The sequence below is a fragment of the Eumetopias jubatus genome, unplaced genomic scaffold (genome assembly GCF_037043125.1).
Source record: "Eumetopias jubatus isolate StellerSeaLion01/CBP00866 unplaced genomic scaffold, mEumJub1_p1.0 scaffold_12, whole genome shotgun sequence".
Lineage (NCBI taxonomy): Eukaryota > Metazoa > Chordata > Mammalia > Carnivora > Otariidae > Eumetopias > Eumetopias jubatus.
In genome coordinates this window covers 68,071,940-68,098,456 of record NW_028274818.1, presented here as the reverse complement: position 1 = coordinate 68,098,456, position 26,517 = coordinate 68,071,940, and the positions used below count along the sequence as shown (strand labels likewise).

Below are 26,517 nucleotides of genomic sequence, written 5' to 3'. Positions count from 1 at the left end.
TCACGAGATTGGTCACCTATTCCTTATTGTCATCATCCCACCAACACGAGATTAATGGGGCAGATACTTCAAATAAAGACTGGAAGGTTCTCTGGTAGTGCTCATCACCACTTTTAGTCCTCACATATTTAAGACGGTCAACTCATGAAATTCAGCACAGCTTGGATACAAATCCTAAAGCCTCAAAAGAAAGTACTCAATATTTTCAATCCTATACATTAGACACTTGTTTATGAGAACAAAGTATTTAGTAAAATAATTTAATGTTTTACTAAACTCAGTCTAGACTTTGTATAAACATTTTAAAATGGTTAAAAAAAGAAAAAAACCACAGAAAGTTCTATTGGATGGTGCTTATTTAGAAAGATAGCTAAGTAGGTCTTCACAGAATATATTTCATAAAAGAATTATTTCCACAAAAGGAGTGGGCAGTGGACGGGGGCAGGAGGTACTCACACACTGGTAGAACTGGCCACGCTGACCTCCAGTTACGAAGCGCTTCCCATCTGGATTCCAAGCCACACTCGTCAAACTGTCCTCATGAGACTGGCTCATTTTTGTCCTTAGCTCTCCCGTCTACAAAGAAATAAAACTGTGGCTAACAGCTTCAAGATAGGCTTCTAAAGGGAATGTATAAAGAAAAAAAAATAGTAACTGGGCTATCAGGTCAGTTTGGTATTCCTAATTAGAGAAATGAACTGTTCTAACTGGCCTTACAAAAAACCAACCAACCAACCAACCAACCAGACTGCAGTGCTCAGAGGAGTGAAGAGCAAGAAGAACCAGGAGCTGAACAACACTCAGCACAGGTGATCCCAACAATAGGTCTGACTAGATAAACCCTTAATAAAACTCTCATCTTCAATGACGTTTATAAATTAAATCACATTTTCCCCAAGTAAAAGGAGGAGAAGCTCAGTGCTACATGCACTACTCCCTCAAGTTCCCGTTTCTCCTCAGTCCATAGTTCTTGGCAAATTTTATTCTAAAACCGTAGAGACTGCAGTTAGCAGTTCCTCAAGAACATGATTAATGGACAGAAAGACCAGGGCCCTGAACTAAGGCAAGGGTGCAGCAATTCTCAATTGTGTGAAATCTCGTATCTGAGATGCTAAAAATGTAGTAGGGAAGATGGAAGAGAGAAATGAAAACTATTTTTCTGGTATCTAATTTTATCTCAACTAAAAGTGCAGAAAAGAGGGACTTTTGTACTGGTTAGCATATAGCCATATTTTACAGGATTCCCAAGTCAGAAAGACTATTTACTGGTTATGACCCTAAGCTATCCTCCTGTTATTTTTTTCTAAGTTATCGAACTTAGAAGGTAGACACATACCATTTAATCTAGTCTTGATTCCATTTTGTTCATGGATTAGAAACAGGCTCTGAGAGATAATAGCTGCCCTTGGTATAATAAAAAGTACATGGGCATAATTCTCCTGTGAGAAATGGGTAATCAAAAGTAGGAAAAAAAAAAAAGTGAAAACAAAGTGTATGATCAGGGAACAGGGCCAAGCACTAAAAGCAAAGAGGGCACAAAAATAGAAAGCCAGACGTCTCCCTTTATACTGGAAAAAAAATCAGCAATTTTAAAACCTTCCCCCATGCTGCTAATAGGTCTTGCCGATTTATCTTTTTTTGGGTTGCCAGAGAGAAACAGTTGAAAGTTCAGAATCCCAAGCACACACGCAGTGGCTAAATCATCTGCACGTTGTGCTCACACATGTTAATACTCTTAAGTGCTGAGGCAGAAATGGTCTTTTCTTCTGCTGCGCGGAGGACGGTGGGTATATGAGAGAGTCTATCATAGGAAACTACCTCACAATATAAGGAACAATGTGCAAACTGACTGAAAACCAAGTCTGTAAGGTAATGCACAAACTGTTAAGCTACAACACCCTCTAACTGTCCAGAAATTCAGAATTGACTCAAAGGAAGACTACAGCCACCATCAATTCCGAGTCCACTACTGGACGATTAGGACTCCATACATCTTCTCTTTGAGAGGGAAAAAAAAACCCCAAAAAACCCATTCTGTCTTTTAGGTCAGATTCATTCCAGTCTATTCTAATGCGAGAAAGCCGTCTCTTCTCTTCTTGGCTTTGCTGCCCCCCGCCCCCCCGAACCCAATCACAAACACCGATGATACACTGGCTTGATGAAAATGGCCTAAAGACATCTGGGAAGCAACTGGGGATTTTAGTTATGACACGAACATTAGAGATTAGAGAATGATAGCTAACGTTCCTGAATAAGATGAGGACGTGTTATATGAGGGAATGTTACTTTCTAGAAGATACATGCTTAAGTATTTGGTATAAAATATTGCAGCTGTAATTTCCTTCCAAATGTTTTGGATGTGGATGTCCATGTACGCACGTCTCCGTGTGTGTCCACATAAAATATATAGAATGTTCATCGATGCATCTAAGGTGGTGGGCAAGAGTCACCACTGTACTCCACTTTCCTTAGTATTTGACAACTCTCCTAATGAAAAGCTGGGGTTGAAACATAAGCAGTTAAGTGGGCATAAGAAGACTGTACTGTCTGACAGCAGGGCGGGGATTACGGCGTATCTCCCGCAGGTGGGTCTCAGTATTTGCTCTGCCCTCTGCACACTTGCGCAGTTTTAGCTCCACTCTCTCAGTAAAAACCGACTCACGTACAGGTCCCCGAACTCACAGTCCTAGCCCTTCAGTGCACACTGGTATACTCAGACCACAGCCCCGACCATACCCTCGCCTCGGGGCAGAAAAATGAAAAGAGCAGCATCCAACCAGCCATCTTACAGAAGGAAGTTAAAAATAATTTTTAAATTGGAACTGTAAGGTGTCCAAAACATAGTACAAAAATAATGGAACTTAATGCTAATTTTTGTAAAAAGAAAAAAAAAGGGACCCTGGACAGAGGTCAAGTTTTGGTTTAGAAACAGTGTTAACAGAGTCCTTACTAAAGTCCTGAGACGTTACTTTTCCTAAACTAGATGAGCGTATTAAACACGGTAAGGAGACGACGATACGGCCGCCACCAGAACGAGAGACCCGGTTCCCTGCAGATGTTTGCACACTTGAAAGGTTAAGTTTCGCGTACAATCATCACACTGTGAAACCACTGTAAAATCTTCTCGGAGGTAAAAGTGCCATGGTAAATAGTATGAATTTCACAGTACAAAGCACAACATTACTGAAAATACTCTTTCGTCCTTCTTTTAAATACTCTATTGTGCTCAGCCTGATAGTTAAGTTGCTAAGCGGGGACACCTGGCTCCATTTGCTGAATTCTCTTTTAGGAGGGACACACTCCAGTCACTGCGGCTGAGTGGCTGTGTTCTAGTGAGAATCAAGCTATAAGGAGTGCGTGCAGGGCGGCCACGCTGTACTGAGAGGCTCAAGCAAGGACGAACGTGCTCACCTGTACATTCCAAAGCCAGAGCTCAGAGCAGTCGTCTGGGCCACAAGCAACAAGGTAGCTGTCGTCCGGACTCCACGCGATGTAGGAGACGCCGTAAGCGTGTCCTTCTAAGGTTTTAAGCAGTTTTAGCAGGTGTGTATCCTAGGAGGGAAAGAGACCACTTGGTTAGAGTCCTCAAAGTCCAAGGTTTTCTGGCATCAGAACTGAAATAGCTGCGAGGATATACGGTGATGATGTAATGAAATCTCAGGAGGTTTTTACAGATTTCACTCATTTTCCCCTGACCTGAAGCCCCAACAGCTGGCTTCGTAAAGCCTCGCTCACGCTGCAACACCTAGTAGGCACCTACTACACACCAGGCACGGTGTGCTGGATGGAATGTGAAGACGACACAGGCTTCGTGCCTGTAAGGCTTCTGAGGAAACCGAAAGCCGGGGTACCAAGAGCGACCTCTTACTTATTTTTGAAAACAGCTTAACTTACACACCATAAAATTCACCCTTCAGAGTGCGCAATCCCATGACCTTGAGTGTTCATGGAGCTGTGCAGCCACCACCGCTCTCCAAGCTGAGAACTTTCTCGTTGCCCCACGAAGAAAGCCCACACTGGTTAGCAATGACTTCGCAACCCCCACGCCCCTTCCTCCAGGATTCGCCTGTTCCGGACATTTCACACCCAGGACCGTACCCCAGGGGGGGGGTGTTCTGGAACTGGCTTCTCTAGCTCAGTGGAATGTTTCTGGGATTCACCCGCCGTAGCGTGTGTATCTGACTCCTTTTCGTTGGTCGACAGTCCGTTTTACGGAAATACCCTAATTTTGTTCAATCACTCAGCAGCCGATGAACGTCTGGCCTGTCTCCAGCTAGGACTACGGACAAGTTTTTGTGCAGATCTGTTTCTGTTTCCTTTGGGGACACACGCTGGAGCAGAGCGGCCAACTCTAGGTCTCCCGAGCATCCGCATCATGCCCCCTTCCCACCAGCAGCACTGCCGCTTCGTGCTCCTCAGTATTAGCACTGGTCACCAACAGTACCTCAGCCCAGTATCATAACCTGAAGGTTAAGTGTTCCTCCCCTGCCCCACAAGACAGGGAAGGAGATGGAAGGAGATGGAGTCTGCCACGGTGAGTGGCAGCGGGGGCTGTGCCTGGGCTGCTGGCCTCTCATGGAAGTGGACACCTTTGCTTGAGGCTAAGGGGTGCAATTTTACCCTGTGAGTGGTGAGCTGCTCAAGATTTTTAAGCTGGTGAGTACATAACAGAGTATTTGGTTTGAGGAGGAGAACATGCATGACGATGTGGAAGATGAATCAGAATGAACAGACGGGGGACACGGACACCCCTAAAGAGCCGACAAGAGCCATTAGAGTTAAGGCAAGAAACGAATTCCAAAACTAACAGTCTGCACTGAAAGACGTCAGATCAGAATGTACTTGGAACATAAAATACGTATGACAGGAGGAGACAAGAAATGTGCAGAGACAAACTGCAGGTTTCTGTGTGGGGAAAGGACAGACATGCGCAGCAAAAAGAGCAAGAGGGAGCTGGCTGAAGGTGGCAAAAAGTGATGAGTTAAGTGTTAGACTTTGGTCAAAGACTGACTGAGACCAGTACCGGGCCTGTGGAATTCTAACGGCCAAGACTTAGAAGCAATTAAAAATGGGTCTACAGCGGTGCTTGGCTGGTTCAGTCAGTTGGGCATCTGACTTTGGCTTAGGTGGTGATCTTGGGGTCCTGGGATGGAGCCCCGAGTTAGGCTCTGGGCTCAGATGGCAGTCTGCTACTCCCCGCCCCTGCCCCACTCGTGCTTTTTTCCTCAAATAAATAAAATTTAAAAAAAAAAGGAGAGAGAGAGAGAGAGAGAAATGGGTCTGGAACTCCTCTGATAAAACTAGAATGGGAATTTTTTTTTGCCAGAAATGTCAATGACAAATGGATATTGTGCCTTGTTTCTTCACCTGACCCTACGGTTATCATTTATTTCATTACTTAGTCCATCTGCCATGTCTGACAAAAACTAGCTACCACTACCACTACTTCTGGTTCCTCCCCAGGAGAAGGCTAACAGGTGGGGCTGTTTGTCCAGAGCATGGCCACAGGCCGGTGTAACTTAACAGGACGTCCTGGCTTTTGGATGGGTGCAATCACAGTGGTGCTTTGGATCCACACAAAGAGTTTCTTCTAAGCTGAAGATAAACTACTTCAGAAGTATTTAACTAAAACACTAATTGTTTCAGCACATTAATATAATCCTGTAATAAAATAATGTTGAAAATAAATGGGGATATGAATGCTAGATCTTCACAAGTACAGTGTCTCTACACTAACCTAGCTCAAGTGGAAATACCACGTTCATGGAATCCATTTAACTGTGCTCAGATTTTGAGTTGGGAATGGGTAAAATTTTTGGGGGGGGGAGGGCAAAGGTAAGAAAACCTGTTAAAAGAAACCAGGCATTGGGATCACATCACCTCGAATCTTTTTTTTTTTTTTTAAGTAGCTGTGGAACCTAACACGGAGCTCCATCTCACGAGATCTGACCTGAGCCGAAGAGTCAGACGCTTTACCAACTCAGCCACCAGGTGTGTCAGTCACCTCAAATCTTAAGGTCCTTCTCCATGTATTCTGTTTTCTATCCATTAAAAAACATACACACAAAACACATACTCAAAAAGATCCCCAATTTTAAGTTTTTCAAATAGTATTTGACATAATAAAATACTATCATACTACACTCTAAAGTCCATGGCATCTCAGATTGGAATGAAAGCATTAACCCTGCGTTTCCCACGCTAATCTGGCCACAAAAGCCCTTTACACGTAACACTATTCTGACAAAAGCACTCTGGTCTAAACCCCTTAGCCAAGTATACAAGATCCTCTCCTTGACTGGCGGCTACCAACTCTGCTAACCTCACCTCCCACTCCACAGTGTAACCTCTTCCCTGGGACTGCCCAAACCCCAGCCACCTTTTCCATGTGTCCTGCAGGGGCCAGTAGAAACTGGTTTTGCCTCGATAACGGTTCACTCCTTCTTCTGCTAGGACTCACTTGTCTTACTTTCCAGTTCCAGGGGGGTTTCTCCTTTGAGCCCCTGTGGCACCCACCACAGAACAATTACACGGTACTATCATGAGCTCATGGTGAGGCCGCAAATAAGCTCGTGCTCAATAAATGTGTGCTAAATGAAGGGCGCCGTTACATACTGCTGCCAAAAGAAATCGTAATAAAGCATAGTTTTTTTGTTTGTTTGTTTTTTAAAGATTTTATTGATCTATTTGACAGAGAGAGAGAGAGATCGAGAGCACAAGCAGGGGGAGGAGCAGAGGGAGAAGGAGAAGCAGGCTCCCCACCGAGCTGGGAGCCCGATGTGGGACTCCATCCCAGGACCCTGAGATCACGACCTGAGCCGAAGGCAGACGCTTCACCGACTGAGCCACCCAGGCGCCCCACCTGATTCTTTTTTTAAAAAAATATTTTCTTCTATGGTCTGTTTTCTCCATTTATTTCAATGTAGAAGTCCACAACTTTATTTGGGACTAATATCATATTCTATTTCTAAATTTTAAAGTAAGATTATTTAGTTATGACTTAAGCCAAATAATTCTCCTTAACCTATGTAGAGGCATGTACTTCTTTTGATAGGACAATAAATGTTCCACTGGCTAAAAGAAACAAATACTTATTTCTACAAATCTCTAAGTCATCTTGTTATAAACAAAGACAAACATCTCATTTTAGAGAGAACTCAGAATTTTAAATCCAGAATACAGTACTTTTTGTACATAAGGTGGAGGGGGTGTTTAACAGAAGTTCCACAAATCACACAAGACAATGAAAGATTTCAGAAGGCAAAACGGTAATGGGTCTTTCCTAACTTGTGACAGAATGGTAAATTGAATATTAACAAAGATAAAATGGGCAAGGGGCATGAAGGGCAGCAGGTTTGGAGTACAACTGTTCCCGGATTTGAGTCTAACTCTGCCACTTACTAGCTCTGAGAGCCTGGGCACTTAATGTCTACCTCAGTTTCCTGATCTGAAAACAAGAGATGTGAGTGTCGCACAGAGTTATTCTGAGGAATAAACCAGCACACACTATATATCTACATATACCATCTAGAAAACGCAGGAAGACGTAAGACAAATGCTCTAAAGAAAGAAGACATTTATATATGCACCCTTAAAACATATGTAATTAGATGACAAATTACCTTTTTGTAGTCTACACACACACACACACACACACACACACACACGCACACAGTACATACCGGATCGACTTGCCATATGATAACTGTGGTATCTTTCGATCCTGTGGCTAGTTTAGTGCCGTCGTTGGAGAATTTACAGAACCACACTTCATTACAATGCTCCGTAAGTATCTGCTGAGTATAACATGGGAACTGCCTCCTAAAACAAAGAAGTTCACACGTAATTATTCTTTCAGAATAGAGTATAATCTAATAATGAAAAAGGTGAAACAAGTGATAAAATTCTTTGGATATAAAAACTTTAAAAATAAGATATGAATGCCTTTGCAGATCTCAATCATACCATTACAGTGGTATGTTGAAAAAAGTTTATTACATTAGTCCAGGCAATCTCCGGGGAAATCGGCGCTCTGACGTCAGCTTCAGGGTAGCATTTATTCTTTTCCCCTTTCTCAAGATTAAACAAGAGTAAAAGTATGTGTCCATCATAGAATTTTTTGGTCTGATTAAGTCAATTCATATAAGTAAAAATTAACAATCAGGATTTTGAGTTTGTATAAGTTGGCCAGCATCATGAGGAATGTGCATTTTTATATTTATTTGTTACTTGACGTAACAAAAAGAGACGAGGCACCACAGTCAGGCAAGCTTGGGTCACAAGCTTTCATGTATCCAGCACCTCATTTTCACTCCTCTGAGACTCAGTTCCTTCATCTAGAAAAGGAGATTAATATACACCTAACAGGGTTCTTCTCAGGATGAGAAAAACATCTACAATTCCTGGAACGCAACAGATGCTCACAAGTGATTACTGAGATATTTGGGGGACAGCAGAGAAGTGGTGCAATAGAGAGGGAAGGGGCTGCAGTGGCGGAGAATAAAAGCCTTAAAAACAGGGGCAGCAGAGTGAGAGAGACCAGGTTCAAGTCCTGGCTCAGCCATTTTCTAGGTTGTTTCCCAGAAACCAGTAAACTCATTTAATCCAAGTCTCAAGTTTTCCAACCATAAACTAAAGAGAACGGTAGCTGCCTTATGGGATTTTTTGTATGAGGATGACATACAAGAATGAGATGATGAGGGCGCCTGGGTGGCTCAGTTGGTTAAGCGTTTGCCTTCGGCTCAGGTCATGATCCTGGGGTCCTGGGATCCAGCCCCGCCTTGGGCTCCCTGCTCAGCGGGAAGCCTGCTTCTTCCTCTTCCTCTGCCCCTCCCCCCTGCTCCTGGCTCTATCAAATAAATAAAATCTTTAAAAAAAAAAAAAAAAAGAAGAATGAGATGATGAAGGCGGAGCATTCACACGGAGCCCAACACTTGACTGGCACTTCCTCAGTGGCAGCTACTACTATAGATTAAGGGCAAAGAACTCTACGACTTCCGACTTTTGAGAGGAAAGGTAATCACAAGAGTGACTATTACCAGGAAGCACTTTTCAAACCATGTGTAAACCGTCTAACCCAGAAGCCCTGGCCACGTGTGGCTGCTCAGCTCTCGAAATGTGGCTAGGACACCTGAAGAACTGGACTTCTAAATGTAATTTTAATTTCTTTCCGTTTAAATTTAAATGGCCACATGTAATCAGTGGCTACTTTTTGGGTAGTATAGCACTCTATTACAGTCTCTGTAAGATTATAAAAAAGTTATTTAAACATTAGCGGATAAACTTTTCTTTCCTTGGGGGGGGAGGGGGTGAGGCAGAGAGAGTCGCAAGCAGACTCTGCACTGAGTGTGAAGCCTGACGCGGGGCTCGATCTCGCGACCCTGAGATCATGACCTGAGCCAAAACCAAGAATTAGAAGTTCGACTGACTGTGCCACCCAGGCGCCCCATATATGTTTCTCTTTTTAACTGAAGTTCAGTTGACACTAACTGTAAATTGGTTTCAGCCGCACAGCGGTGAATCTACCACTATATACACAGACAAAATGTCCACCGCAAGTGTATCACAGTATTATTGACTACCTACTTCTCATCCCCAGGACTTGAAGAACTTTTAAGTCTGTCCTGAAAAATGGTCTTCCCTATTTTTTTCCCCAATCTATAATTTAAAAATGTATTTTATCAATTCACCAGCCCGATAAGTAATATATATTTAAAACTAAACATTCTTTACTTTATCTGGCACACACAGAATCTACCTTAGCACTTGGCTATTTGGAGGCTGCTTTAAATTTTCAGTCTAAAAATTGCTTTAATTTTAAATTATTATTCTGTAAGTGAACTTAAACAGAATCGATACCAGTTGACATTAAGCACTTACTAGATGCCGAGCACTGTACTACATGTTTATAAAGGGTATTGCTAATTCTCAAAACTACCTTGCAAGGCAAGTAATATCTTCAACTTCATGAGGCTTGAAGAGGGCAAGTAACTTAACAAATCATAAACTGGTAACTGAATTAGATTTAAACATATGGCTGACTCTGCAACACCAGTTTTCTTTCAAATATTTTTTAAACTGCATTTTTCAAGACCCTGTTAGATAAAATTCCAGTCAAATAAGTACTTTCAATATCAACAATGTTTCCCTGCCTCTTATGGGCAGTAATCAATAACGATGTCTTTTACTGGGTGAGAAACACTTTATATTTAGGCACAAAATACACGATAATTCAAATGGGTAAAACGGATCATGAATGAAAAGACAGATCTAAAATCAGAGTAGCAAAATGTCCTTAAGGAAGGACCATTTCATAATCAGAATTTAGGGCACAAATCATCTAGTCTACTGACAGTTGTAACTGAAAGTCATTAAAGGGGTATTTAAATTAACATTATTTTTAGTACTTAAATCTTTGAAAAAGACTAATTAACAGCTCTAGTTTATTAAAAGCCTAATTTTAGATGTATACAAGTGAAAGCTGATGACTGTTTTCAAGTAAATTTAAAATTTAAGATGGTGTTAAAAATATCAGTACCTTCCCAAATAAAATTGAATAGTGTAGTATTTTCATTAAACTGAATCTTAACATTTTAAGTTTCCATAAATATCTCCTAACAATCCTTCACTAAAAACGAATACTTATAAAGTTACCTATGGAAACATCCTTCCACTGGTTGCTGGTGAAAAAAAACTCCATCATAAATTCAACCAAATATATGTATACACCGTGAAAAATACAAATAATACACAATCTAATGAAAACCCTTCTGTGCTGATTAGGGTTTTAAAAAAAGTTACAGTTCACTTATTCATAATCAATTCTCTATTCTTCAGAAAGAAGAAATAAAACTTGGTATTTAGATTTCAATGCTAAGAATTTCGAAAATAAGAGTTTTCTAGTTTCAAGGCTAATCTAATTTCTTTTTTTTTTAAAGATTTTATTTATTTATTCATGAGAGACAGAGGAGGAGAGAGAGAGAGGGAGAGAGAGAGAGCAGAGGGAGAAGCAGGCTCCCAAAGAGCAGGGAGCCAGATGTGGGACTCGATCCCAGGACCCTGGGATCATGACCTGAGCCGAAGGCAGACGCTTAACCATCTGAGCCACCCAGGCGCCCAAGGCTAATCTAATTTCTACGAGGCAGTAAAGCAGATAATAAAAAGTATCAGCTTTTCTTTCAACAATCCCTAGATGAATGGGGAATATTAGGAATTAAATCACGTTCAGGTTTTCTCTTCCTAGTTCAGCAACATCTGTAAAGACTGTGGACACTGGCTTCTTGCCTGACGCGTCCCTCCTCAGTGTCTGACTCTGATGGTCTGGCTTGGACAGGCTGGGGAGATGGCAACCCCTCGCGGAGACTGGGAATTCAAGAGGAAAAGCAGACTTTGCGGGGACAGTGAGAGAAGGGGAATTCTACTTCTGACATGTTGCCTGTAAGGTACTCGAGCAACACACACAGTTGTATGAAGGTCGAAGCCTTAGGAGATCAATCCTGCGGCTCTAGCCCAGGCCTGCCCGCCATCAGAACCTAAAGAGGGGGGTGGGAAGACAAAGAGATCTTCTGGAACATGCCCTTATTAAAGGGACAGGGACGGGGAGGAGCCTAAGGAGCAGCCAACAGTGAAAGAGAGTCTGTAATGTTTTTGAAGTCGAAGGACCAGTTTCAAGGCAAACTAGTCAAATGCTCTAGAAAGGTCTAGGTGTGGGCTGGAGAGGAGTCACTGGATTAACAAAGAAGCTGCTCCTCACCGACACCAGCAACAGCTGTGGTGTTGTGCTGGCCGCAGAAATCTGAGGAGTGAAGGACGCAGTATTGTGAATGCACACAAGGGCGTTGCTTTAAGCAGCAACCTCTAAGGCAGGTGTGTGCGTGCAGCCGTGACGAGCAGAAGCACAGAGTCAAAGTTTTGTTCTGTTTTTAAAAGACTATGGGGAAGGCCCGTCCATCAGTGGTTAGTTCTGAAGAGCATGAACTTTTGTCCCTATGCAAACTTCAGGAGTGCTTTCTACGCAGCTTTGCAGGAGAGGCTGATCCCGGTTCTGAGGGAGAAAAAGTCAGACTAAACATTTGCCATCATTTCCTCTCACAGGTACTGTAAGAAAAATCAAGGCACTTAGGAAATACGGAGGTCACATTCTCCTGAATTTCAGTTTCCACTGACACCTCCTAAACCATCAAGTCTACCCGAAACACTGGTCAGTGCATTCCACCAGCAACACATTCACAAACCAAAAAGTGGTTTGGGCTCACGTCTGCCTTCATTTTCTAACGTTGGTCTCAAATTCCCCGGAAGAGCCATAAAGGATGAAACCATATACCCTTTTAATCTACTATCTTCTACCTCTATTGAAGGTAGAGGTACTGAAATGAAAAAATGAAAATGAAAAATAAAATGAAAAAATTTAAAAATTCTATTATCAGAACAAAATAAATAATGGTAAGAACGAGAAGGATCTCTAATCACCTTGCTCTAGAACATTTAAGACACATGCCATGTAATTATCCAGTACGTTAAGATGAGTGGCACTTAAGTCACTTAAAGCCAACAGCTCAAACAAATATCCTCAGGTTTTCACTGCATTTGGGGAGGGAGAGCTGAGAACGCAACCACATGTGAGGCAGTTTACATGCACCTCCTCGCCGTCACCTCCAGTCCCAGCGCACACGCACAAAACATCTACAGTTGTTCCCAAAGCCCACACAACGGTCTACACATTGGCCCTGCCTCCCCTGGCCACTTTTAGTACTTCGCCAATGATCTTTGCCAAAGAAACTGGGCACGTGTACTATAGCTGTTCATGTGTGGTTCACCAGACCCAAATCATTTCCCTCCTGAACTCTGAAAGATTTCAGGATTAATTTTTCAGTATCTTAAAAACTAAGGTTCTGCTTTAGTTTTGGAAATCGTTATTAAAATAGCAGGAACATTTTCACTCAAACTACTCCTAATATCTAAAGTGGAGCTGAATTATGGACATGGACAGGTAATGATAACAAAATCCAAACCAGAAAGTTAATGCCTGTTTCTCGAACCATTTTTTGTTTACAGGCCAGGTTCTACTAAAAAGCAGAACTTCCATTATAGACCAAGTATTTCCATGATCTTTATGGGCAGAAAATAATCGGGGCCATTGTTAAAATAGCCATAACATCCAGAAAAAGTCCCTCCATGCCGTCTGGCATCCTAGGCCAGGAGACCCTCCAGTCGCCGGCACCCCCGCCCACCACCACCCACAAGCCCTTACAAAGACGGCAGGACAAAATGACCAACTGACACCCAGACAAGAGGAAAACCAGGCTTCCCAGCTTCCCTTCTCGAGATGTGGTTCCCTATGCAAACACGTGCAAAATGTCTCTTAAAGTGTCCACTTCAGTAGGTTCTAGCTCTGCTCGGGAACTAAATCAGACACGAATGGTTTCATGGCGACAGGAGAAAACCTCCAAAAGAAAACATTTTAACCAAGTTCCCACTGAGTCTGTAAAAGTAGAAGTTTGTCTCTTACCTACTACAAACATGATCTATAAGCAGAGACACAGAATCTAGGTTATTATCGAGTTTGGTGTTGTGATATAGGCACCGATCCCTCTGTAATTCCACCGCCTGCCGCAGGAGAGTCTGTAAACGCCGTGGGGGAAGCATCACTGATGGCGGCAAATACGCTGTAAGACAAGACAGTTTTAAAAAGAGAAATAACAAACATTAAAATACCAAGATAGTATAACCTTTAAGACACTTGCCCCCCTTCTGTTGCACCTGCCGCCGCCCTAGAAATCTTATGTCCCTCAGAGCAGGAGAGGTGACACAGCGGGAGCTTCAGGCGTGTTTGTCAGCAGCTACAGCTATGTTGTCACAAAATGGAACAGATAGGAGGGCTTTAATCTGTATGTGAATTTCCAAAAACACAAAGCAATCCCCTCAAAGCCCCACTACCAACAACCCCCCCGCCCAACCAAAAAAAAGCCAGTGATGACGAAAAGAAAACCTGCAGAAGACTGTGTACTGGAGGGAGACTACAGATCACTGACAGTGTAAAAGGAACCTTTCCCCAACAAAGGGCCAGCCGACAGGTGGGGACAAGCACCAGGTCTCATCAGAGTGCTTCTAATGCCCAGAATCCTGTGCAAACTCTGGGAATGACTGGTGTTTTGATGCGGATACCCATCTCTTCCAATCCTTCCATGCCTCACACCTCCCCAACAACATGATTTTCTGATTCTTAGGATCTCTACTCCACATCTCAATGTGAAACACACAGAATAACATGATTTAATCCGAGAGAGAAAAAAGATCTTCTCTATAAAAGTGTGGCAAAAATAAAACCCCGACTCTAATCTGTAAGTTATATATAACATATCTGGGGGGGGGCAGAGAGGAAAACAGTTTACTTAAACCTGGGCCTTCCTGTTGAAATCAACAAATATTTAAAACACTTGTAGTTTACATTTCCGGTTTATGTATTTTTTCTTCCAACCACAGCACTTCTCTCCCCCAAACAAAATCTTATCGGGAGCATTACTGCATAACACAAGTGAAGGGAGAGCTGCCCTGGGACCCGTACCCTCTCCCCCAACTCCTGAGAAGGTGAGCTGCTTTGCAGACTCTAGGGTAGTGTGGAAAGCTTTGCTTGAAAGGGCTTACTGGATTTTCCCTTCTTCCCTATGTAACTGCTCACTGAGCGTGCATCTGGATGCAAGAAGTCTTCCTGATCAATTCAGAGTATCTATTTCTAATTAAGAGAAGACACAGAAGCACCAAAAAGTAAGACTCTTACTCTGCAGTTTGTCCAACAGTTTGGATCGGGAAGCCGTTCCTTTGCCTTCCCATTCTGCTTTTGCACGTAGGTCTTCTGCATGGCTACACATCAGATACCTAAAAACAGGACAAAGAAAGCACCAAATATCAAACACTTTTCTTTGGGTAAAATAATAATATAATTTTTCATAATTAAAAAAGTTGATCATACTTAGAAATATATATGAAGTTCTTACTAAGAAATACGTATCAAGAACAAATTTCTACCGTGGACCCAATTCATTAATACAACCTGGCACCTGCATACATTTACTAAAATGTAATACCACGGTAATAGCAAAATGTATAATGTTACTGTTATGACATCTTATCATCCGTTAGTAGAACATACTCCCTCATCTGTTATTATCATACGTCATTGTGTGTGGGGCTCTTCCTGGGTGCCAGGCTTGGTCCCAAGCACTCCACACGTACCACCTGACTGAACCGTGCACCACAATCCTGGGTGAAGGGAGCATTGGCGTTCTAATTTCACAAATGAACCACCCAAGGCACGGACAGCGTTAAGGAACCGGCTTAGGGTTAAGAGGCAAAAAAGGGGATATGAACTCAGGCATTTTTAGTTGCAAAACTTGCTCTTAACTACTATGCTAATTGAATTGCTTCTCAGTAGTAAAACAAAACTCCCCCCAAACCCCAAATAAAATAAAAAACCCTTCAAAGATATTTACACTAAGTTAATTAAACAAAAACAACATACCTTCAAGAGTTTATCATAAACGTCACTCAAGAAATGGTATAATTGGATAATCATCCTTGGGTCATCCTGTGAAAGGTATTGAGATCCCAAAGCAGAAACTTTGGGAACTGTTTTATTACTCACTATATGTGCCGAAGGAGGCATAAACGCTAAAGTCATGGATTCTGGAGAATACATGAGGCCCCCTGCTGGAAGTGTGACCCTGACCTTGTTCTGGCTCTTCTCAGAAGAACTGGCTTTAAAAGTAAAAGAAGTGAAGGCATTATTCAGACATGGAGATTAGACCTGGCAAGTACGTCTCCTGCTACTTTGTCTGGTACTCTGTTCTCAGATCTGTTCTTCTCACTTGTAAAAAGGGTCTTAAACAGGAAAGTAAGGATTAACTAAGACAGAGTATATGAAGTACTTGGTCCACTACCTGGTAATACAAATGGAGCTTAATATACGATAATAGTAGTATGGGAAACCTCTCAGTTGATGTGTCACCTTCTTTTTCTCAACTGCACCAAGCAAACCGCATTCAGCATTGAGTAGTTACTTGCCTCTTACCCAGGAGCAGAGAACTACCTGCTCTCTTGCTATTTATTTAGTATACGGTGTCTTAGCTGATGAGAGCTTACTTTGTTTTAATAGCATGAATAACCTGATTTAAAATACCTTATATAAGAAGCCGGGTATTGCAAAACTACTGGTTTCTAAAATAGTTTTGGGGTAAAATTTATTATCAATAATTTTATGGAAAAATTGTTCACTTTTTAAATTTTGCAAAAGAAACCCATGACTGCTTCTGCCCCTTTTGAAAACACACACTACACCTTAAGGGTTCCAAAGAATGTCTGTTTACGGGAAGCCGCGTGGCGTAACTGAAAAGATGTTGGACCAGTGGGGGAAAAAACCCTGTATCCTCATGCCAGCTCTGCATCTGGCCATCTTTGGGCCATTTCCTTATGGGAAACCGTCAAGGGACACACTGGGTGAAGTTCGTTTTGGAGTCAAACTATGTGATTGAGTTATATGTTCTGCTACCAGAGCAAGAAAATATTCATCATGTGAATGGTGTTTAGGTGACACAGAAATCAGACTCCTTATCAAAGAGATAAACAGAGGCAGGAAATCTGTCAACTACAGTAGTAAAACACCCAGCCTGCTGCTCGAGGATGCAGCGGGTGAGGATGGATGACTCTGCCATCAGTCAAACCAGGCCTGGAATCCTGGCTCTCTGCTTTTACCAGGCGACTGGTTACTTCACTTCTCCGAGGTTTCATTTCCCTTTCCTCAAAAACCCTAAAATGAACCCTATACCTCTTTGGGTCCATCGATTTGGCCATCATCTTGTATTTGAAAACTGATTGTGCGTCAATGATGTTCTAGAGGCTGGGGCCATACCATATAATAAAAAATGCTATGAAGAAAAAATTAAAACCAGTGATGTGACAAGAGAATGCCTGTTAGGTGGTTTTAGGAGAGGACTTCTGGGCTGGGATCTGAGCACCTAGTAGCCAGCTATGGAAAGATTCAGGGAAGAGCATTTAAGATAAAGGGAAGTGGGAGTGGCTCAGCCAGTTAAGAACAGAAAAATCATTAATGTTGCTGGAGAGTAAATGAAGGAAGGAAAAGATGGCGGGAAAAGGTCAAGGACTCCAAAGGCTTGAGCGGAGATTCTGGATTTTAAGGGTGAGAGAAAGCCAGTGGGAAGTTTTAAGAAAGGGAGAGAAATGGCTTAACGTATGGTTTTACTTACATATTTATGTATTTATCTGGCTGCTGTGTGAAATGTGCATCATTAAGGGAGTGAGAATGAAAGCAATGGGACTCACGAGGAGTCCACTCGAATATTCTAGGAGACACATTTACGGATTCACTAGGATAGGATTTGTGGAGATGGAGAGAAATGGACAAATCTGGGATGTTTTAGAGTTTGGCCAATAGATGTCAGAGTTAAAAGATTTGGGAAATGCAAGGATGAGGTTTTTTTTTGTTTGGACAAAGGTCTTACCATTTATTGAGACAGGAAAACTAGGGGAGGAGCAGGTGGGGGGTTGGGGGGGGACGACAACTGGGTTTGAGAAGCTCGCTGTGGACATACACCTCTGAGACACCCAAACGGAGACCGTTAAGGGGGCGGTCAGAAACATACACTGGGACCTGAGACGAGAGCCTCCAGCAGAGAGACAGTCTATGAGGGTGCAGCACAGAACGAGGGGACCTGGTGGGGTGTGTGGACAGAGAACAGAAGAGGGGCCCAGATCTGAGGCCTCGGCCCCTGACATGGAAAGAACAGACGTGAAGATCAATTGAGACTGTGTACAGGAAATGCTCAGCAAGGACCCAGGGCGGGACAAGCACATGTTAGGAAGAGCACCTGACGCGGCACCATGGAAGGTTCACCGCTGTCTGCACAGAAGGTTACGCCACAGGGTTTTGACGAGAGACTATGAAATAGCGATACATATTTTTCTTTCACCCACTTACGTATCTATTCTAATATGCAACACTTCCTAGCAGGACAAGAGTAGCATGAACGCATTTGAATGAGTGTATCCAGAGCAATACTGTGCAGGGACGTAGCCCGACTCCGATCTTGCAAGAGTGGCACCCGTGCTGGCCCTGCCGGCCCCTCCCTCACCCCAGCGTCAGGAGCCCGCGTCCTTACCCGCTGAGGACATGAATGCGCTCCGTGTTGTACTTCAGGGGCGTCAACTCGCAGCGCAGAACTTGAAGTGCCTCCAGGACCTTGCCGTCCTCCAGGTACTCCAGGTACTTCTGCTGCAGCAGCAAAAACTTCATCCTCTGACAGGACAGAAAGGAGCAGTGAGGGGAAAAGTTGATGGGAGGGTCAGAAAACGTTTGTGCCTAAACAGAACAGTAGAAACCATTCTACTATGCCCTCTGAAAATCACTTCTTACAACGCTTTAGGATGACTCAAAACTATTTTGGTTTAATAGAGTCACAGTAGATTAAATGATCACTTTGCTCAATTCCACACCTTCATAAAACTGCTTTGAACCAATAATCTCAAATTAGGTAAGACCATTAGCGACCAAGGCATCAACAGAGGAAAAAATGAACTCTGCCCTTAAAAACATTCACCTAGAATTTTATTCTTGCATGAAAATTCAGAACTATTCCAGGTATTCTAAACTGGTTTTAAAAGACTGACTCTTATAATAGGGCATTAGAGGGTTTGATGCCACAAGTTTTAAAAAGATGGCAGAAAAACCGGTTAATGTAGGAATTATTTAAAACCTACAACGTGTCGGAGGGACTAAGCAAACTGCCAAACAGAACTAGAGCCTTGGGGCAGAGGTCACAAAGCATCAGGCGAGGCTCATGGAAACAAGGAGAGTTGTCCAGCAAAAGGCCTAGGGGTCCATGTGCAGAGTGGGCAAGCGTGAGCCTGATGGCCTCGCTCTTGCTAGGAGGTCTACGACAGAAGGGTGAACTCCAAAGTCTGCAAAAGGAGCATTTGTCTGTGTGTACTGCTAACAGCCTGATCGCTGATGCATTTAACTATGGGACACGGACAATTATGATCAGCTCGTTTCCCCCAAAAGGACAAACCGCTTCCTGCTCATGGTGAAGCACTTTCGCACTGAGTTATTTCTCTGAAACGTGTTTGGCTCTAATACTTTTTAATGTCCCTTTACTCTATTATTGTACTTTTAACTGGAAAGTGATCATCATGGTCTTAGCAGCTTTTTTTTTTTTTTTTTTTTTGCTAAAGAGATACTTATGAGTATCAAGTTGAGAATTTTTTATAATAGAAGACCACTGCCTGGAGGGACTCTTTCATCCTATCTGCTACCCATGGCTCTGGAGCAAGCCGACGGAGGCGGGTACGGAGGTCAGCGGACAGAAAATATCAGCCATATTTAGAGACCCCAAGAAATACAGTGGTCAAGATTTTAAACCCACTTAAAAGAAAAAAACAAACGATAGCTTTTTCTTCCTCAGTAAAACGTTAAGTATATATATTCTGCTGTCCCAAAATGGTGTGGAGAAAAGATCATTTCTTCCTCTGAAGAAATTAAGAGTACCATGAACTTCTCTGCACGATTTTCTAGTAGGGAGTATTTAGAAGAAAGGCCTACCTTACAAGCCTCTAAAAATGGTTTCTAAGGAAAGTAAGCAAAACAAACCTCGTCAGGTAAGTTAGGCCTACATTTAAACACTTCTTTTGTAAGATGCATTGTGTATGTTTGGTGGTAATCTAAACTTAAATCTGTAACTAAAGAACAGAAAAAATTTCCAACTATCCAGATGAGCTCCTGTAACTCTAGAGAAACTACACCTACCAAATTCTACACATCATGCTGGACTAACGAATGCCTCAGAAACAGATCGGTTACCAAGATGCCCTGAAAAGTGTGCTGCACGTGGAGCCCAAAGTTACCCTTTATTACGTCAAAGAAAAAAATACTCTGGTGTCCGTCAGGTGACAAAAACCAAAGACTTAATAAAACAACTTAAAAATCAAAGTATTTTATATATTTGAAGTTACCCTGGATATTCTCACCATTTTATCTCCTGAAAACAACTTCCACTCTTTACGAAATGTAGAGTTTATATATTTCTGTTTACCGACACTGTCAGAGTTATATTTCACATAGCGTTTCTGATTCAAACCCGAGAATCATGTTTAGTTGCACTATTTTTTCATTTAGGTGCCACATGGAACTGGCCAGTATGTGTACTTGATTTCCGCAATTTTCTTGGCATTCGGAAATTTGGAGAAAATTACTTTTTCACGATTTATCTTTGGGGTGCCAACCGTGAGGTCCTAGGCACAGCCCCCATTCCAATGTGTGTAGGGACAGTGCCCCAAGTGCTGTTTGCTCCTTATTTTCCCACCAAGATCCTGCTGGAACATGCTTCTGTCTTTCTAAGGGGAAGGGGCAGGGCGGGAGAGGAGGGAGGCAGGACACGTGAGGGAAGCCCATTCAAACACGTATTTCTGGATATACAGGGCATGCTACGAAGGCAGTGCACAATTTGCTAGGGGCCATTTTATCCAGACGAAGACCAAGGATCCCCTCAAACAGGGTATCAAACCTGGTAGTGCGCATGGCAATGGACAGGCTGCTGGCCAAGCATAGCTAGAGATTCGGTTGAAAGACAGTATGTTTATTCTCCTAAAAATCAGTTCCATTCGTATTTGACATATAAGGATGGAGAGTAAAAGTGCATTTCACTTCCCAAAGTTTAAAGCACAAAAATGTAAACACAATTTCAAGAAAATAAACACCTTTCACAAATGATGTTAACTATGTAAATTTTAAAAAATCAGGCAAAACTAAAGTTTGCTGAGGTGGGGACAGACCCTTATGAACTTTTTTTTTTTTTAAAGATCGCAAGCTTCTTAAATGAAGAAAAAAAAGAGAGAGGCTGAGAAAACAAATTGCTACCTTTACAGCTCTTCCCAGCTCCTAATGAGACCTCTGTGAGAGTACTTCTGTTCCCTGATAATTTCCCAGCGTCTTTCGGCCCAGGGTGCCTGTCTGTCTCTTACTACCCATTAGGACTGTGAAAGACAGCTCCACATGGTAGGTCTTGCTGTCGCCTCCCATCCTACCCAATATTGGGACCACTGTACCCTCTCCTCCCACCTAACTGTCCTGACTGCCACCGAAGGAAAAGTCCGAGGCTAGACAGACTATCCAGGGCAGGCTCCCAGCTAACTCAGGAGTGGTTCTGACTAACTCTGCAATAAGGTTATAACCAAGTTGGATCAATTAAACCATGACTCAGAGGAAAGGGGAAATGAATTATATTTAAACCATGGCTTTCAAAGCCCTATTTAACTTTAAAAAACAGTAGTTAATTTTTGTCCTGAAATTAGCATTTGAACAAAACTTTTCTTAAGCACATTTCTATTATACTAAAAAATAAATACAAATTTTACACAGAGGAATTTCCCATGTTACTGGCCTCTACTACCCATCTAAACTCCCAAGGTGGTAAAGCACATTTGACCCCAAACTGAAAAATGTTGATTCAGGAGCTCACTTTCCAGAAAATCCAGAGCAAATTCTGCTATCCATGGTATCATTTGACTTGAAACCATTAAGAAATATGGGAGAGAGCAGAGAGTGAATTGGGTCAATAAAAATGTTTGGGCTTAAAAAGTAAAATATAATTTTAGTTTTGATTAAGTCATCAAATGTGTCTGGGTGTACAATTAAAATAATTATGTAAAAAAAAAAAGTCCCAAACAGTTGTCTTCTATGATATTATCACAGCTACCCTGGGATTGGGTTCTCTTCTGGAGATGGAGTGGGGGAGAGGAGTAAATCTGAACACAAACTAGAAGGGGGAAAAAGTGCTGAACTGAATCTTAAGCCCAGAGCCCCTTTCTTTGTACAAATACCTAAACAGTTTGATGGTGCAAGGCTCAGCCAGATTTAACCTTCATCTTTTATTAGATGCTGCAATGTTCCATTGACCGAACAGGCTGTAAAAAGAAAGGACTCTTCCTCATTATCTACAACTACCTCTCGAGTTTACACGTTGCTTCTAATGAAGGTTTCAGGTGAGGTAGTCATAATCTAAATCCAACACAGAAGCCCCACATTTCTGTGAACAATTAAGAAAAAATAGGAAGTGACCCTATTTAATTTTTACTACCTAATTACAAAGAGAATTTGAAGTGAGGATTTAAAAAAAAGGCAAACAATCCCCCCAAAACTCACACACTTATTTTAGGGTCAGCTTTCCATTCTGTCAGAGCTATTTATTTATGAGAAACTGCCCAATTAAAATATACTTAGGTTCTTTTTTTTTAAACCCCAAACACACTGATTGGGAAAAATTTAGTTGCTGCGAAATGTATAACCCTTTCAAATGTAGGTGTTTAACTTCTGTGTTTTCATTTTTTAATATTTAGCATGGAATTGATCATTCCATGAGTTAATTTATTATCAATCATCTGATTCCACAATAAGTAAAATTTTTAGTTTTAAAATATTTACTGAAAGCAAAATATATATATATATTAAGTCATCAATTTACATTAATCCATATTTGTTCATACTTGTTTGCACCTTCAATTCGCCTGAAGTCCGTTCTCTAGGATTATATATTATCAATTTGAAAACTTTTGTAATTAAGATTCCCCTGGCCACAAAAACCCCAAAAACAAGAACAAGAGGCTCTATTAGGTTTACAAAGGCAGCAAGATTAATGTTTGACCCAATTAAAAAAAAAAATCAAAAGGTAACAGTAGTCATTTACTAATATTTAACAAACAGCTGGTTTCCCTACTTGACTTCCTATTGGCCTTCTTTCCCTCCCCCACCAGACAGGAAACTGCTTTTGACAACAAATGAATCAGCTCGAAGTTAAAAGGCCAGCAGCCAGCAGCTGATTCTTCATGGTTTCCAATCGCAGGCACTTAGAAAAACTTATCCCCCCTCCTCTCCCTCACCGACATCTTCAAAAGAATTAAAGCCTATCAGCAGAAAAGATTCATCAAGATTTATGAAAGAAGCTAATAGGTTAGACTACTGAACTGATCTTGTTGGGGAAATACGGCCTATAAGCACAGCCCAGTGGTCAAATCTGCACACAAACCCTCCACCAGAGCGATCCATATTATACACACTTTGACACTGTCAGTGCACACAACTGGAATGCAAGAGTGGAAAATGGTGAGCACACCAAAGGAATTGCTTTGAATTAACTGTAATTCCCAAAGATTAAAAAAACAAAACCAAACCAGGACAATTCACATATCAGCTACTTAAAGCTATAGGATACACACACCCAAATACATTTCCTCTGCCAGAACGTTCAGTATAAATAATGTGAAAGCATAATTTATCTTTGATTACACAAATATAAAACTGCTATTAACAGTACTGAAAGCATGAAGATCTTTCAATTAATTTCTAGAAGCTTAACTTATAAAGTAGGTTCAGACAACACATTTACTAAACATGATTTTAAAAAAGGCAAAACTTTAAAGCATCATCAACACTCATCCTAGTTTACAAACTTAATTATATGAAATTTATTTTCTTTTGCCTTATCTTTTGTAAGAGGCAGAAGCCTAGAATTATCAATAACCTACTAAAATAAGCATGAATGTGAAACTAAGAACAAAAGTGTATTTACCACAATTATTCCCAACAACGTTTGAGAGATTTCAAGTGCGCCTCTTACCACAATAGCATGAGGAGAATGCACTAAAGGCTTTAGTTCATTCAGGTCATTTTCTGCCTGCAAAAATTGGCATAAAAGAAAAACAAAAATGTCACAAAATGCACATTCCAATATATAATTTTAGCAGCAGTCACACAGCTCTATATGCCCTACTTTACCTTCTCCCAGTCTCCTTCCATGACATGATTTCGGAATTTGGTGGCAGAAGGATGTTCTAAACGACATCCTGACTCTTGCATGAGGAGATCAACAGTCTGGCTGCAGGAGAGATACAGTGTAAAAAAGACCTGGCCAACTTGTAGGATTCACTCTTCTAAATCAACTCATGTCCATAAAAACAGTTGCAAAAGTTTTCAAGCTAACCTCATGATGGAGAAAAAAGAAATCAATAGTTGTTTTCTTTTTTTTTAAACTGTGCTTGGTTCAACAAACTTGCATTTTTTAAACGGCCACCGTGATGTTTTATCTAGTCAGGTTAAAAGCCTTCTTGAAACCAGAATCAAAAAAAGTTCTTCCAAGTTTTACCACTTAATGCCTCAGAAATTTAGTGAAGTATAAAATCTCCAAGAACATGTTGTAACCAAGTGGTTAAATAAATAAAAACCAGGATACTAACCACGTTACAACGTCTCAAAAGACAGAAATTGTTAGCTCCAGACAAGGCAAGAGAGATGACCTGGGTCAGGGAAGGGCCTTACATCCAGACGCGATGTTTGCACAGAAATTCTACTAGGTCAATCTTTAAAATTAAAATAAATCCAGCACCAAAAATCACTCTCTTTCTCTCTATACTAAAAATAGCAAATTTACTATGGTGTAGGTTCCAAACAGTCACGAGTTATTTCCTCCTGCTGCTGTCAGCTTGCTTCTTGCCTCAGTAACATGTTCTGTTAGCATTTACAAAATCTGTTTTCATACTAATCCTTCTCCTTAGGGAACAAAGTGAAATCTTTCAAAGATCTATTTGAGAGCTGAAAAGATCTACCAAATGCAGTTTGTCTCATCAGATATTCTGGTACCTAAGAATCTTTATCAGTTTTCCCTACTTGTGATTATGTTTCAATGCTTTCTCATTCAGCTGTTTATTTTTCAGCTAACCAGTGCCTCGATCTGCCAGAGAATCAAAATACTTAGGTCACTTTTATAAAGTGCTCCCCTCACTCTCCCCTCCACCGAGAACAAATCTGTAAATCCCAAACTACACCTGGGCTAGCCCTAAGAGCTGCTTTTGGCCTAGGCTCTGAAGCCAGGAGGCAGACTGCTGCATGTCCCCACCTTGGTCTCATTCTGGCTCTGCTTCACCCACCATCGGGCCTGCAGGGCACTCCCCCCCCACCTTTCACCCCCTCGCTTTTCCTTTGTGTCTAGGGATCGGTGGGCTCACCCTATTTTAGGTGCACAAGGCCACTGGGGTTGCATTTGAAAATGAACGGTTGCCCAGATCGGAGGTCCCCTTTTCAGAGGCCTTTTCTTGGAATTCAAGTGGGACTTCGGCCGGGTCAGTGGCAGGCCTCTCGCGCATACACAAGGGCCTTTCCATGACACCAACAGGGTATTTCACTCGGTGGCTCCCAAATTCTGCCAGCCCCTCAGTTCCCATGAACACTTGTAGGCGATTGTCTTTCCTGATTGGTGGCTGGCCGGGGCTGTCTGTCATAGTTGGGGGTGGGGAGGTGTCCCACAAAGATGCCTCTGAGATATACTTGAAAACCAAATCCTCCGAGGTCCATTATTCCCAGCAGCTCGAACGCACCCCTCCCCCACCACGCAGACACACACTCCCGCATCTGTCTTTATTGACAGACAATTCAGCTCCGAAGGTGTGCGGGCAGGGGGCAAGGTACCGGCTTCCTGCACCCCCCCCCCCGCCCCCCGAGCCCGCCACCGCCTGTCTCCGTCTCACGCCCCGCCGGGCCCATCCGTCTCCCCCTTCCCGGCAGGTCAGCTGCTCCTCCCCGTCCTCCCGGGGCCCGGGCCCCGCGGGCCGCGCACGATCTCTCGCCCGGCCCGAGCTCCGTCCGGCCCCCTCCCCCACGCGGCCTCCGGGCCTCGGTCCGTCCACACCGGCGGCCTGGAAAGGGCACTTACTTGAGCCCTAAGCCATTCAAGTGCTGTCCTATGAGCCGAATGACATCCTCGTCGGACTGGGAGAGCCGCTTCTTCTTCTTGAGGCTGCTGCCCAGCTCCGGGGTGGCCGAGGAGGCGGCGGCGGCGGCCGAGGCTGCGGCGGCGGCGGCTGCGGCGGCGGCGGCGGCCCCGCCGGGGACCCCGTTATTGACATTCAGGCTGTTGCTATTGTTGCTGGCGGCGGAGGGGGCGGAAGGCAGCAGCCCGTTGGCGTGGGCCAGGTCCCCCGCGGACGACGACGACGAGGGGGACGACTCCCCGTTCTGGGCCGACAGGCAGGCCAGCTCCTGGGTCTGTCCCTGGCCCCCGCCGCCCCCTCCGCCGCCGCCGCCGCCGCCGCCTCCTCCTCCTCCTCCTGCCCCGTTGGCCTGCATGATGCTGCCGCTGACCAGGCTGTGGCCGCTACTTCGGTGGGGGGCGGCGGGGGCAGCGGCCGGGGGCAGTCCCACCACCACCACCACGGAGGAGGAGGAGGAGGAGGAGGACGACGACGACGACGAGGACGAGGACGACGAGGACGGAGGGGAGAGGCCTGCTCTGCCTGCCGAAGCCCCGGGCTCTCCTGCTCCCTCCGCCGCCGAGGCTCGGGGTTTCTTCCGCGGGGGCGGGGAGGCTCCGCCGGCGTCCGAGTCGGAGGAGGAGGAAGCGGAGGCCAGAGTTTCCTCGCCGAGAGAGGCCGTGGTGGGAAGCCGGCGGGGCGAGGCGGGGGCCG

The 26,517-nt window shown here is 43.1% G+C and overlaps 1 protein-coding gene across 3 annotated transcripts in view; it reads right to left on the bottom strand.

The window, feature by feature from the left end:
* The window catches only part of WDR26 (WD repeat domain 26), a 39,318-nt gene extending 12,801 nt beyond the window's left edge, over positions 1-26,517 (bottom strand). The window contains exons 1-9 of one of the 3 annotated variants that reach the window (XM_028111518.2): positions 25,767-26,517; positions 23,837-23,936; positions 23,631-23,735; positions 18,171-18,307; positions 14,777-14,874; positions 13,508-13,664; positions 7,683-7,821; positions 3,412-3,552; positions 457-576 (exon numbers count right to left, since the gene is read on the bottom strand). In XM_028111518.2, the coding sequence (XP_027967319.1) occupies positions 457-576; positions 3,412-3,552; positions 7,683-7,821; positions 13,508-13,664; positions 14,777-14,874; positions 18,171-18,307; positions 23,631-23,735; positions 23,837-23,936; positions 25,767-26,179 (1,410 nt within the window). In that variant the 5' untranslated portion in view covers positions 26,180-26,517. The remainder of the gene's footprint in view (positions 1-456; positions 577-3,411; positions 3,553-7,682; positions 7,822-13,507; positions 13,665-14,776; positions 14,875-18,170; positions 18,308-23,630; positions 23,736-23,836; positions 23,937-25,766) is intronic. The other 2 variants (XM_028111516.2, XM_028111517.2) reach the window with 2 other exon arrangements.